The sequence below is a fragment of the Cyprinus carpio genome, chromosome A25 (genome assembly GCF_018340385.1).
Source record: "Cyprinus carpio isolate SPL01 chromosome A25, ASM1834038v1, whole genome shotgun sequence".
Classification (NCBI taxonomy): domain Eukaryota; kingdom Metazoa; phylum Chordata; class Actinopteri; order Cypriniformes; family Cyprinidae; genus Cyprinus; species Cyprinus carpio.
In genome coordinates this window covers 14,825,660-14,841,076 of record NC_056596.1, presented here as the reverse complement: position 1 = coordinate 14,841,076, position 15,417 = coordinate 14,825,660, and the positions used below count along the sequence as shown (strand labels likewise).

General features: G+C 35.0%; 1 protein-coding gene across 1 annotated transcript in view; it reads right to left on the bottom strand.

The window, feature by feature from the left end:
• The window catches only part of LOC109053380 (ATP-binding cassette sub-family C member 8-like), a 57,260-nt gene that overhangs the window by 17,928 nt on the left and 23,915 nt on the right, over window positions 1-15,417 (bottom strand). The window contains 5 exon segments of the mRNA XM_042715683.1: window positions 1,348-1,446; window positions 1,968-2,000; window positions 7,203-7,235; window positions 14,690-14,795; window positions 15,253-15,325. Of these exon segments, the coding sequence (XP_042571617.1) occupies window positions 1,348-1,446; window positions 1,968-2,000; window positions 7,203-7,235; window positions 14,690-14,795; window positions 15,253-15,325 (344 nt within the window).

The window sequence follows — 15,417 nt, the reverse complement described above, 5'->3', positions numbered from 1 at the left end:
CTTTTAATTGAAGTGAATTTAAAACAATCTTCACATAAACTCATTATAATGAATGTCATATATAGCTACCTGTGCCCTTCAGCAAGTAGGAAATATACAGAAATTGAATAAAGTTATCAAACATTGCATTCTAAATTAAATATAGATGAATCCTTAAAGCTCCAAAGTTATTGATTTCCTCTTTTTTCATTTGTTTTTTTGATTAACATGCATCACAGCAGCTGGGTTATTAGGTTGTTTTGGCTGCTTTAAGAGCTGCAGCAGCTGAACATGACGTAGATCTGACACGTACTGTATCATATTTTCTCATAACTCTTTACCTTTTCTGACCCACTTCAGGTCTTAAAGTCTGTACTAATGAGCTGACGAGTTGAATCAGGTTTGTTAGATGAGGGAGACAGAGCTGGTGCTCCAGGACAGTTTTGAAAACCATTGCATTTCACAAAGTTTAAGTGCGTGTCTGAAAAGTTTCCCTTTGATGTGGTCATAAAGATGTTCTGCATTTAAATAAATGCAACTGTTGTCAAAAAAATAAAAAAATAAATAAAAAATTCCAAGCAGCCGTTGTGAGTGGGGTGGCAAACCTTGCTCTGCCCCTGCGGTTCTTGTGTTAAATATTTTTAATGCATTAAACTGAAAAATCACATGCATTAAAGTGTTAATTTTGACAGCACTAATCAATGTTCAATGAAATTGGTGGTTGATAATGAATGAATGATTCTCTGCATGGACTCTGTCACTGATATAATAGCGTTTTAAAGCATTAATGCTTTCAATCAAAATAAAAATTAAATACAAACATTCACAAAGCCACTGAAAGTAAGCCAACTGGAGAAAGAGGCTATGGACCACTGCAAATGACATTAATCACAACATTATTAGCAGCTCTAAGCAAATAAGTAACGTGCTTTTTGAATTTTTTTTCTTTTTTAAATTTTTTTAACGATTAACGTGTCAACTGCTGAGGCAGCTGTAAAACAGAGATTATGAGAAGCGGCGACTCACAGAGAGACACTTACTGATGGCCACATCTGTCTAATGACAGTCACTAAAATTTTAAGAGGCCATAATGATTGAATGTCAGATGGGGATAGAGGACGCTTTAGTATTGACAAATGGACACAAAAAGAAGAGTAAACACTTGACTTTTGTACATCACTAGGGCAACTGGGTGCTAGACACAGGTTAATGTGTACAGAAGGCCCATTAGAGACAAACACTGGGCCTAGATGCCATTTAGCGGAGTTATTTATTTATTTATTTTAATATAAATGTGTGGGCAACAAATCCATGGAGTGAGCAATCAATGATACATATATCTACAGAAAGTAAATGAAGGTCAGTTACCTTTGCTTTATTAAAGGCATCTCAAAAGTGATGTTCTCCGCTAGCGTGGTGTTTAGGAGCCAGGGCTTCTGGGAAGCGTATGCCACAGCACCTCTTTTCCTGTCAGAGGGGTTGCCATAACATCAGTGAGCTCCTTCACAACACCAATGTTGCTCTTAAATATAAAAGAAAGGCTTGTTCAAGCTTTTTTTTTTTTTTTAATCTGACCTACACTGAAAATTATTATTTATAGGAACAGTACACAAAAAATTATAATTATGTCACCATTTGCTTACGCTCATGTCGTTCTGAACCTGAATGTTGTTGTTTATAAACTCGTGATCTTAAGATTTCAAGTCAAATCCAACCTGAGGCATTTTTAATTTGAGATTACAACAGAGGGGAAGATATTTTTAGTAAATAACATTATAAGAATGAGAAAATAATCATTTTTAGTGTACTGTTCCTTTAAAGTTTACTGTGTGCTCTAACAAAGAGTATCTGATGTCAGAAAGTGTCTTATGGTAAGAATGAACCTTTCTGATTCGCATTAAGAAACTTTTAAAAACAGCTCTATTTGAACTAGTGAATCAGGTTTTGTGCGGCGCGTGTGTGCGTGTGTGTGAGTGAGTGATACACACCTGATATCCCCATCTGCAGCTGCATCTGTGGGGCTGAAGGCACAAATACATAAATATCACTTTAAAAGACTCGCCTACAGCGATTAAAAAGACATGTACACACACAAGCGTGACCTCTGCAGTACATATCTCTCAGCACATTAAACCTGAAGCTCTGCTGCTGATGCCATGTAATAGGAGGCCGGAGCAGTGCTGTGTAATCATGTATGGCTGAATCGCAATGCAGTGTAGCTGAACCACTGAAGCTTTATATAGGGATGAGTAGAGTAAGAAACAGCCTTAATGATTTTTTCTGTTGAGCATTTGGACATACAGTATAATGGCATGCTGTCCTTGATAACATGTACAAGCCAGGAAAAGATCAGGTTTTAGAGTATTGATTAAATCTATGGGAGAGTTGAATAATTATATCTGAAAACCATTTAAGGCTGTACTTGGAATAGCATACTAGCATACTTTTTCTGTAGTACACATGCTGTGCTTTGTATGTTAACACAAAATTTGCAGTGTATAACAGAATACACTGCATGTAATACTGTATCCCATAATGCAATGTGCTCGACCTTCTATTTCAAGTGTGACACATAAACCAAGACCAGCTATATATATCTTTCTTCATTTGATTGGGCTTACCAGAGTAAGTGTTTACACAAAACATAAAGAAATATTTAGTTCTGACATAATAAAAATATGTGTTATTTCAGCGTTTATTCACGGGTGGATCAACATCATGAGTCGCTGTTGAATTTTTAACACTGATATCATTTCTCACTTTTTCATTGTCTTGTTAAAAATTGTATTATAAGTTTTTTTCTCATCTTTTTTTTTTTTTAGAATTTTGATGATTATTCACAGGTAAATCAGTGTCATTAATCAAGGTTCAATCGCTGTTAATTTTCTTCTATTTCTATTGAATTTTGTTGACCTTTTTACAATTATTTAGCAGTAAACGTTTCAACCTTTTTAAGAATTTCAATGCTTGTTCACAGGTGAATCAGCATCATGAATCAAGGTTCAATCAATGCTGATTTTCTTTCACATCACATTTATGCTGATATGGCAACAGTTTCAACATCTTTTTCAACATCTTGTTAAAATGTCACTGTTGATTTATAAATATTTCATTCATCTTTCAACAGTTATTTAGCAGTAAAGTTCGTTTCAACATTATTTTTACATTTCAACATTTACTCACAGCAGGTGAATCGATTTAACGAATCAAGGTTCAGTCACTGTTGAATCAACGGCGATATTGCAATGTCGTTACCCTGTTAATTTATATTTATTTTTATAACTTCTTATAACCATTTAGCATTTAATGTTATTTCAGCATTTTTTAATGTTTCAACATTTATTTACAAGTGGAATCAACGTCAGTTATGTTTCACTTTCATAACTTTGCGTTACATGACATCACATTTTAAAAACATTTCATGACTTAAAATTTCAATGCTGATTTGTAAATATTTTGTTAACTTTTTTTTTTCAACATTGAAACAACAACAGAAGGCCAATCACATGCTAGCTAGGAACTGGAAGCTAGAATGCTTCCTATTGCACAATGCATATGGTTTCACATACATATTTAAACAGTAAACATATATTGTATACTGCACAGTATTCAGTATGCATCCTGCTAGTATTCCATTCCAAACATAACCATTTTCTATTTCAGCTGTAAGAAAAATGGATTGTGATTGCTTGTTGAGCTTTATTGGAAAAATTGTAATTTGGAATTGTTTATTGGAAAAGTGTAATCTCTTTAGTACAGTATCCTTTATATGTGATGGGTCATATATAAAGGATTGTGTAGTAAAGAGATTACATTTTGTTTTAGATAACCGGCAGCATTTTTTAAAGTATCCAAATAGCTTTTTGAATGAAATAACAGTTGTCTTTTTGAAATGTCTCTTGTCCGGTAATAACACAACTTGGCTTTGTGACGTATGACATATGATTGCCGCCAACAGTCATAAAAGACGTCTATTCTTGGCTGCCATTCCAACTCAAGTGCCAAGAACAGGACAGACACCTGCACACACTCACACAATGTGACAGCGCGTGATGTTTTATTGATGACCGAGGAGGGAACGCTTCTGTATTTAAGCACGAGCACCAACTGTTGACTTGAGGGTAAAACGCTTTTTAATAGTCCTCCAAAGAGATAATACTTGAGCTGTTCCCTACAGAGTTTATGTATTTAACAGACAAACCAAATGAGTTCACCCATTAGAGCAGATAAGAAAGCCTTTAAAATCGCAGCTGTCTCTGTCGAAGCCATGGTTTAGCGGCTAGTGTAAATGCTGACGTGTTATGTACATACAAAGCGACACAAATCCAGCTGGTGTCATTTCCCAGTCTGTTTTTTTTTTTTTTTTTTTTTTATAATTTCCTGCCATATAATAAAGTGGCCAAGATAACAATTGTCTCAAAACCTAGCAAGCAGTCTGACTAGTCATAATTTCCCCAAGGTTTGGCATTGAAGGATGCAACATAAATTTATTTTCAACAATTTGAGATACAGTAAGCTTGATATGCCCAGTGTTGGGGAAAGTTGCTTTTAAAAGTAATGCATTATAATATTGCATTACTCCCTAAAAAAGTAACTGTGTAATGTAGTTACCATGGAAAGTAATGCGTTACTTTTGCGTAATTTATTTCTCATCTGGGGTGGGCTTGTTTGTTTTTTTGTTGTTGTTGTTTTTTTTTATAATATAAAAAGTTATATTTTTGGCAAACGCAAAAGTGAAATTAATTAACCTCAGTCTGATGGAAATGAAAATTCACATCTGTACAGTAGAGGGCGCAGCTCAAACAAACCTTTCAGCCGAGCTGCTGTTCTAGATTTCATGAAGAATAGAACACAGGACTACAAACTAATGTTATGTTTATCTTGGGGGGGGAGGTTAAAAAAAACTTTTAGGCGGGGTTGTTTTTTTGGTTTCATTGAATAATAAAGTTTATTTTGTTTTCTTCGGGTACAAAGGGTATTCTCATCCCAAAATGAAAACGTTACGGTTGAATCACTTACCCTCAGTGTTCCAAACCTGTAAAAGCTTTGTTCGTCTTGGGGAACTTCAATTTAAGATATTTTTGGATGTCTATCGGGACAGCTTGAGCCTCCTGTCCCATTTACTGCCAAAATATCAGTTCAAATTTCCGGGAAAGTATAAAAAAAAAATCTTCAGGTTAGTGGATCTGCCATGGTGTGACATCACGTAATTAATGACAAAATTTTCATTTTGGAATACTTTTTGCACACTTTAAAAACAAAATAACGACTTTATTCAATAATTCCTCTCCTTTTATTTTTTAATTGCTTTTTTGTATTTATTCTATGAATGTTTGTATTTTATTATTGAAGGTTTGCCTGATCTTCTAATCGTAAGCCACTGCGTACTAGTCAGTTGTTTTTGTCCCCCCATCATGCTTTTTAGGTAGGCCTACGCTTAATTTGGGGCCTTTAAAGGGTTAGTTCATCCAAAGAGAAAATTAGACTGTGAATTACCCTTGAGGCATCCTCGTTATATTTTGTTTTCTTCAGATGAATAGTTTCAGAGTTATATTTAAAATTGTCGGCGCTTCGAACGTTACGGTTGAATCAGTGGGTGACAGATGGAGTATTCACACGTGCTTTTCGTAAAGCGCCTGGATCCATAATGACACTGTGCCTTACACGGCAGTCGGGGGGCGACAGGCCTCCTGAAGCCTCCCTGTTTTTATCCAAAATATCTTAATATCCATGTTCCAAATGAATAACAAACTTTTTCGGGTTTGTTATCTGACATTGGGGGTGAGAGATTAATGACAAAATTTTCATTTTGGAATGGATTTTTTCTTACATACTTAAAGGATATTTTCACTACAGGAGACATATTTAATCACTGCAGGATTTGTTAAAATCTTCTAATTTTCAATGCTGGGTGAACTAAACCTTTAAACATTTGTTTGCTCTTAAAATACAAAAAACCTTATAGTTGTTGTCCCCCCCCCCCATCATCATGTTCCTTTAGGGGCTTAAAGGGTTAGTTCATCCAAAAATGAAAATTAGACTGTGTTTTACTCACCCTCTGAGGCAAGTTAGGTGTATATGACTTTCTTCTTTCAGATGAGCATCCAGTCAAAGGCAAATTTAAATGTCCTGGCTTTCCGAGCTATACAGTATATAGTCAGTGGGTGTTGCATTATATATCTGGCTCTTCCGAGCTCTAACAGTGCAGTCAGTGGGTGTTGCAGTTGAATCACACGGCTCCGGGGGGCGAATAAAGGCCTCCTGAAGTGAATCCATGTGTTTTTGTCAGAAAAATATCCATATTTCAAATGTAATAAACACTTTTCTCTCACTTCCGTTATCTGTCATACGTGAAAGCCATTCCGGCGGATGACGTAGTACATCATCGTTGCGTAATTAGTGTGAACGCGGAGAGAGAACAAAACAAAACTCCGGTCATGAATTAGAAGTACAAACCGAGAATTTGCAAAGAAAAATGTTGGAGGATTTCGATATAAACCAAGAGGAGACTGGTTTTCTTTCGCTAAAGTAAGGAAACTTTGACAGATAAAGGCAGTGAGAGAAAAGTGTTTATTACATTTGAAATATGGATATTTTTCTTACAAAAACACATGGTTTCACTACAGGAGGCCTTTATTCATGCCTCAAGGATGAGTAAAACAGTCTAATTTTCATTTTTGGGTGAACTAAACCTTTAATGTATAAATAATAAACCTAACGACTTAAAATGTTGTCTAGGTGAGCAGCCTAAGCAAAAAAGGCACATATATACAGTATATTTTTTTTTTTATATATATATATTTTTTATTTTTTATGTTTTTTTATATACTATACTATATATAGTACTTTATATATACTGTAGATATATATATATATAATGTAATAATGTAATAAAAAGGGAATATGTCAAAAACTCCAGCAAAACATGTAAAGCTACAATAATGTCGGTTATATTAAAAAGGTTAAAGTGAATGGTAAAATTTATTTGTATGTGTTGTTGTAATTATAAAGGCCTAACATAGCTGAGAGGAAGTACAAAGCCCAGAAGAACAAAGCTGGGGGATTAATTCTGACAAACGCAGAGCAAAGCATCAGCGCTGCACAGCATGACAGAACACGTCCACACACACTCAGCGAGTACACAATAATTAACAGACTCTCTGCAGGACGTGTTAAATGTTTATGTCTGTGTTTTGTAGCTGTGTAAGACAAAAAGAACCAACCTTTCATTTCCTTCTGCATCCAGAGTGGGCAGTCTGCAAAATAATACACAGAAAATGAATAACTCAACAAGAAGGAGAAATTAACATAAATATATTTACTGTACATGCATAGATTCTGATAAACTGTGCTGAGAAAAAAAAATAAATAAATCAACATAAATCAGAGCTAAAATCAGTAATATTAGTTATAATTAATAATTTTGTTAATTTATTGTGTTTAATTTAAAATTTAGTCAAAGAGAGTAAAAAAAAAAAAAAAATTGAAATTGAACTTGAATGGGAATAAGATTTTTTTTTTTTCTTGTGGGCATTAGCTGCAGTCATAGGTCTTATGCTCTGTCCTTTCAAACCTGAAAAAAGAACCAGAAAATACTGCGGCACATCTTAAGCCATAAGATACATTTCTTATTAATGCTTTTCAATGATGGCTTTAAAGTTAAGACACATGGGACTCCACATGGCAATTTAAGAGAGGTTGTTTTGGAGATGCTAACTGCAACATGCTTAGTCTTAACCATTTTCCATGTTGGCCATTTTCACCTTCATTATCTCTTCTTAGTGTTTGTTTTAATGGGAATGCCCTGTCAATCCACTTGAGGGACAACCGTAGAAAGCAGATGACGCATGCGGTTCCAGGAAGGTGATTTTGGATACCATACTGAGAGATGTAATTAGCCACCGTGTGCCATTATAAAATGACTGACATTATTAAAACCATGACATGGCAGAGAGGTGCTAAGCTTAACAATATGCCATGGTTTAAGCGCCCAATGAGACAAATAAAACCCAAAGACAAATAATTTATAAAATACTGGTGATATAATTATTGTAAAAATTTTAATGATACATAAAATTATGAAATCTTAAATTATTTATGAAAAATATATGTAATTATTATATTTAATTTATTTAAATAGCATTCTAAATACGATTAAAATTTAAATATAATTGCATTTAAATATAATAAAATGTATTTAAAATATATTTAAATTTCACATTAAATATTAAACATTAAAATATAACTAATATATGAAATACTGTTTTAATATTACTCTTAATAACTATTACATTATTAAATTATATTTTATTATTGCCAAGAACTGCTTAAAACCTAACATTTGTGATCCTGCAAAATAACAATTTCAGAAAATGTTGCGGTAGCAGTAAATGTTTACAGAAAACAACAACAAAAAAACAAACATTTATTTACTATATTTACTACTTATTTATTTACTGCTTCTAAAATAGTGACAGCTAACTTCACTATGTTGTGTTGTAGATTTGTGTTTAGGACATTAAAGGGCATTGACATTTGAAGCTGTTAAAGTCCTTTATCTGGGCAGATAAACAATTGTCTGATAAATGACTGAGAAAAGAAATGTTGATACCCTTGCCACCTCGTTTGTAAAAACAAACTTAATACAGAAAATTCTGAATGCATGTATTTTGGCTTTTATTTACAAAACATTATTAGCCCGTTAAGTAAACTGTGTGTAATCCCTTTAAATAAAACAAAATACCAGACAAAAAATAAACAGAAATGTTAAATGTTTACAAGAAACAACTGTCAGAGATCAAAGACTATTTAGCTTATCTATTACTTACTGCAGATATCTTATTTACAATGTTTTGGACATGACATGTTGAGATCAGAAGCCGTCAGAGCCATTCATGTGGGCATTTCTCTGATAAATGATTCAGATAAAAGAGAGGTTTTCTTGTCATGGCGCCTGATACTCTCTGATCATCAGCCAGAAACATTGTATCCAACATGAACATACACACGTAAAAACCATTTCCTTTCCAATTAGTCAACACCCAAATAGCACAGTAAATTTTGGTACTTGTAGTATAAACATTTGCTTTTCGAGACCCACATTTAGCCTGCTTGAAAACTACACAACTGTTCAAGGAGATATTTTATGCTGTAAGACTTTGTAGTCTATTTTTAGGCATAACATACATTTTGCTTCACTCTCAGCTAACAATACTTTGCACACATAGCATGCAAGTTATTTGTATACTGGAGATGGTTCTCATACACTGAATGGAGAGAAGACAAGTGCTCAAATAATTCACGATCTACAGTAGCTGTTCTTTGGGGTCAGACACTTTATGCATGTATGAAAACGCATAAGAAGGTGCTTAGTCAGCGCATTTGTGGTTGCAGTAACAAACTTCAGTACTCAAAGGGCACTAGAGTTACTTTCAAATGTCTGTGCCATTAAACTACTGTAGATGCATCATTATTCATGTTTAACTAATTTAAAGAGCATTGGTTTCAGATCTGAGAGGCTAAATCAATTCATACAGCCCAAAAAGGTAACCTTTTCATTTCACTGACTGCTTCCAAACCATACCCCTATTTTACAGATATGAACGTCTCCTTTATATTTTAATCTAAAACACTTTAAGTGGATACGCAGTGTCAGTCTAATCCCATTGTTATCGTAAGTAGCCCCTTTGATTTGGGCTCATTTGGTTGGTTGTTGCCAGGAGGGACTGGCGCTTAAACAAACGCCCTTCTGTATTGTGCTTGACCCTGGACGTGTCTTTTAAAAGCATGTACGAACATCAAAACACAAGCCCCAAATCAACAGTGTAATCACTAATAGCCCACATGACAGCATGGGCTGATGAACAGGTGACTAATTTGTGAAGAGGACTTGAAATGATGGTGGACGGGAACATCACAGCCTCTGTTTGACCTCTGAAGTGTGATGTGTAGGGAGGGAGGGCCGGGTGCTCAACAACATAGGCAGCAAAGTGTTCCTGAAATGGCCCCGTTGCCCTTGATCTACTGACATTTAAATCATTATGGGATGCACTGACACATTATGGCCCTATTTTGTTTTAATTAAGACCTTGTTTGAAGTGATCTGGGATTATTTAACTGGGACCACACTGGTGAAATGTACAGCTTGTGTGTGATTGGCCAGTTGCAATAATGTTTGATGTCATGTGACAGATGCATCTGTATAAACTTGAGGAAGGTCAGGGGCCGGATTCACGATACAATCAACTACTGTTTTTTTTTTCTTGATTTCAAATTCGTTCAAACTTTTACATTTTGTATTCCCAGAAAAAGTTCCTAAGAATGTTATAAACATTTAAAGAGAATTAAAATCCTGATTTATGATACACAATAATAATAGTGATGTAAAAAAAAAAAAATTCTCTTAAAGGGATAGTTCACCCAAAAAATGAAAATTATCCTAGGTGTACATGACTTTCTTCTTTTAAACGAATACAATCAGAGTTTTATATATATATATATATATATATATTATATATATATATATATATAATGTCCTGGATCTTCCAAGCTTTATGATGGCAGTGAATGGGGTTTGAGTTTTTGAAGCAAAATAAAGTGCGCCACACGGCTCTGGGGGGTTAATAAAGACCTTCTGAAGCGAACTGATGCATTTGTGTAAGAAAAAAAAAATAAGGTCCTTCTCAAAAAATTAGCATATTGTGATAAAAGTTCATTATTTTCCATAATGTAATGATAAAATTAAACTTTCATATATTTTAGATTCATTGCAAACCAACTGAAATATTTCAGGTCTTTTATTGTTTAAATACTGATGATTTTGGCATACAGCTCATGAAAACCCAAAATTCCTATCTCAAAAAATTAGCATATTCATCCGACCAATAAAAAGAAAAGTGTTTTTAATACAAAAAAAGTCAACCTTCAAATAATATGTTCAGTTATGCACTCAATACTTGGTCGGGATCCTTTTGCAGAAATGACTGCTTCAATGCGGCGTGGGCATGGAGGCAATCAGCCTGTGGCACTGCTGAGGTGTTATGGAGGCCCAGGATGCTTCGATAGCGGCCTTAAGCTCATCCAGAGTGTTGGGTCTTGCGTCTCTCAACTTTCTCTTCACAAGTTCCCACAGATTCTCTATGGGGTTCAGGTCAGGAGAGTTGGCAGGCCAATTGAGCACAGTAATACCATGGTCAGTAAACCATTTACCAGTGGTTTTGGCACTGTGAGCAGGTGCCAGGTCGTGCTGAAAAACGAAATCTTCATCTCCATAAAGCTTTTCAGCAGATGGAAGCATGAAGTGCTCCAAAATCTCCTGATAGCTAGCTGCATTGACCCTGCCCTTGATAAAAACACAGTGGACCAACACCAGCAGCTGACATGGCACCCCAGACCATCACTGACTGTGGGTACTTGACCACTGGACTTCAGGCATTTTGGCATTTCCTTCTCCCCAGTCTTCCTCCAGACTCTTGCACCTTGATTTCCGAATGACATGCAAAATTTGTTTTCATCCGAAAAAAGTACTTTGGACCACTGAGCGACAGTCCAGTGCTGCTTCTCTGTAGCCCAGGTCAGGCGCTTCTGCCGCTGTTTCTGGTTCAAAAGCACACGCCTGTGCACGGTGGCTCTGGATGTTTCTACTCCAGACTTCCGCAGGTCCCCCAAGGTCTGGAATCGGTCCTCTCCACAATCTTCCTCAGGGTACCCGGTCACCTCTTCTCGTTTGTGCAGCGTTTTTTGCCACACTTTTTCCTTCCCATAGACTTCCCATGAGGTTGCCTTGATACAGCACTCTGGGAACAGACTATTCGTTCAGAAATTTCTTTTTGTGTCTTACCCTCTCGCTTGAGGGTGTCAATGATGGCCTTCTGGGTTAACCTCTTACCCATGATTGCGGTTTTGAGTAATGAACCAGGCTGGGAGTTTTTAAAAGCCTCAGGAATCTTTTGCAGGTGTTTAGAGTTAATTAGTTGATTCAGATGATTAGGTTAATAGCTCGTTTAGAGAAGAGAACCTTTTCATGATATGCTAATTTTTTGAGATAGGAATTTTGGGTTTTCATGAGCTGTATGCCAAAAATCATCAGTATTAAAACAATAAAAGACCTGAAATATTTCAGTTGGTGTGCAATGAATCTAAAATATATGAAAGTTTAATTTTATCATTACATTATGGAAAATAATGAACTTTTATCACAATATGCTAATTTTTTGAGAAGGACCTGTATATATATATTTAACTTTATAAACTGTAATCTCTAGTTAATCTCTGCGCATTCACAAAAGAGTGATGTCCAGCGAATGATGTAGGACGAAGGCGTAGTGTAAGATCTGGTGAGAAGTGATGATTGCAGAAGCACAGAGGAGAGAGTAAAACAATATGGTTTAAAATAAACTGGACCTGTACGCATATTTACATTTTTATATGGTTCCATACTAGTTATTTATTAGGATTGGAAGAGTCTGTAAAACTAGGTGCATGTGTTTGTTTTGTATTATGTTTGTAATGGGTGAGGTTTTTATATGAAGAGTTTGTTACATTATTATTATTATTATTATTATTATTATTTTTTGTACAGATAGTTATTTTATTATAATTATTTTGGTTATTTATACATGTAATGATTTTTTTAAAGCCTTTCTAGGGACCTGATATGCAAATTAGTACCTGATATAATCTCTATGTGCAGTGCATTTTTTCCAGTCTTTGACTGGAATCATGTTCATTGTACTGTCCCTATCTAAAAAAAAATAGAAATAAAAATAAAAATAAAAGTGGTACTTCTTAATTGTAGTTTTAAAGAAGATGTTTTAATGAATTCAAATTTTTGCAGTTTATTTTCAGTAAATGATCTTTTTCTGGCCTGGTGAGGACGTTTTGAGCTCTGAAAAAGTTTGTTTTTGTAGTACATTGAACACTGTTAAATTTGATTCCTTGTGATGACTGCAATACATCCACTTTCCAAAATTCTGCTGTTTTCCCCCCAAAGTCAATGTGGATTATCTGTGGGTTAGCCGATGGCTCACAAAACTGGGAATCATTTCCAGTGGCAGTTCAATTACTTATTTACAGGGTCCTGCTCTGTTATTCACAAGCCTGGAACTGAACAACCACATTACTTCAGATTTTCATTATAACATTAACAGAAGCTGGTAACATGACTGAGCATAATAGTGTTATACAAGCTCACAAAACAGCCTTACTTAACTGACCCTTATGAGAATTTTTCTTTATATAATAGTGACTCTGAGAATTATCAATTTAAACACCCACAGCATCATTAAAGCAATTTCAAGTGCTTTATAAAAGGCATTACTCGTTACAATATCTTTTCTGCACACAGCTCTTTTATTCAGAGAGCTCTCATGGACAACTGGGATTCAATCTTATCAACACACCAATCACTTCAACCAAGCCTGAATGTGAAATTAGGGTGACCACATCTGCCATCGATGGGAGCTTTGCAATTAACAGCAAATTCCCATCTTTCATCCTTATAATATCACGCAACACACCATTTATTAGCGTTCAAGCTCTTTTTCTTAACAAAAAGTGTTTCAAAATTAGTTTTTTTGAAGTTTCAGCAAAGTATTTACAGTTAAAGTTAAACAAAAACAAGATTAACACATGCAACATTTTTGCGATAATTAGCTTTTTTTTCACAGAAAAATGGGAATGTGGCTGTTGTTTATAAAAGCCTGTTTCAGCCACTGAATACAAAACACAACAAGGTAATTGTGACATTTTTTTCTCGCAATTCTGACTTTTTCTAGGAACTGTGAGTTTATATCTCGCAGTTTCGAGAAAAAAAAAAGTTTATGCGAGTTTATAGAAAGAAAGTCAGAATTGCGAGATATAAACTCACAATTGTAAGAAAATTATCTGTATTTTTCCTCAGAGTTGAAGTTTATAACTTGCAATTGCTAGTTTATATCTCCCAATTCTGAGAAAAAGAGTCAAATTGCGACAAAAAAGTAAGAATTTCAAGATAGTTGTTAGCTAAATAATTGTCAAGGCTCATTCACACTAAGAACGGTAAGTATACTGGTAACGATAACTATATCAGCATCCACACCAAAGGACGAGATAGCACTCGAACGTCTGCAAGATGTCTGTTAGAGATCTCCTCATCTGGAAAGCAGCTGTTGTGTACAAACATCTGATAGACATCTTTAAGATGTCAGTTTTACACACATTCTAAATCATAAACATCTTAAAGACATCTTATAAATGTCTGTTTGACATCTGATAGGAAACGTCCTATAGACGTATTGCAGATGAGCAAACACTCTAAAAATACATCTTGCAGATGTAAATGCAGACTTCAAACAGATATCTCCATTATGTATGCGTGCTATCAGGGTTATGTTCAGTTTATTATAAGCATACGCTGTTTTGTCATCTGCCACTTTAAATTTTTAGCTCTTTGAAGTCCGGTGGATTCTGATTGGCTGTCAATGCTTTTAATGTTCATCAGCTGGAAAAATAAAAAAAAAATCATTCTAAAAGTAATTCCAACAATATTGTTCCTCATGTCGTTACTGTTGTGGCGTGGACTTCACTACTCTCACAGGATTAGGCAGATTATTATAATTTCCAGTTATAGATACCGTATTTGGTGTGAACAGGCCTTTAGTCTCCAACACTATCAGCCGATCCAGAAAAACAATGTTTCATGACCATCTAAAAAAAAAATCTGCATTCTCACCTGTTCCATATAACAGTGCCGGAGATCTTCTGCATCTCTCCCAGTGCAGCCAACAACAGAGATGATTTCCCACAACCCACCTGGCCCACTATCATAGTTAACTGACCTGCAGAGAGAATCAATCAAGAATCAAGAGCTTGGGTTTTCATGCAGCAACAAAACACAACTGTATGTTTAAATAATAGTTCACCCATATTGAAAATTCTGTGTTTTTCATCAAATAACGATTTAAATTTAAATCTTTTCCGAAGGCAGTATGATTATTTGGCTTTGGAATATATCGCACAAGTCATATCGGCTATTTTGTGATACTTCACGTCCTTTTGGAGCTTGACAGCTTAAGCAACCATCATTTTTTTTATTATAGGGAAAAGATCACCCTGTACATTCTTCAAAACATCTCCTATTGTGTTCCACGTAAAAGAGGAAGTCATATGGGTTTGGAACGTTATGAGATTTTTCTTTTGTGGGTAAACTTTATGTTTTAAATTAGTAAAGATGGGTTCAGGAAATTCCACCAGCCAACAGCCAGTATCTGAAGATGTATTTTTGACAGGACTTACCAAAAGGAATCTTAATATTCACATTGGACAACGTTGGGGTTCCATCAGTCCAGCTGAAATATCCATTTATGATCTGGAATGGACATAAAGGAGACTGATAGTTATTCTTTTTCCCAATGGCTCTTCACACAGCTCAGTTTCCTGTTTACCGCCTGGGTACAGAAA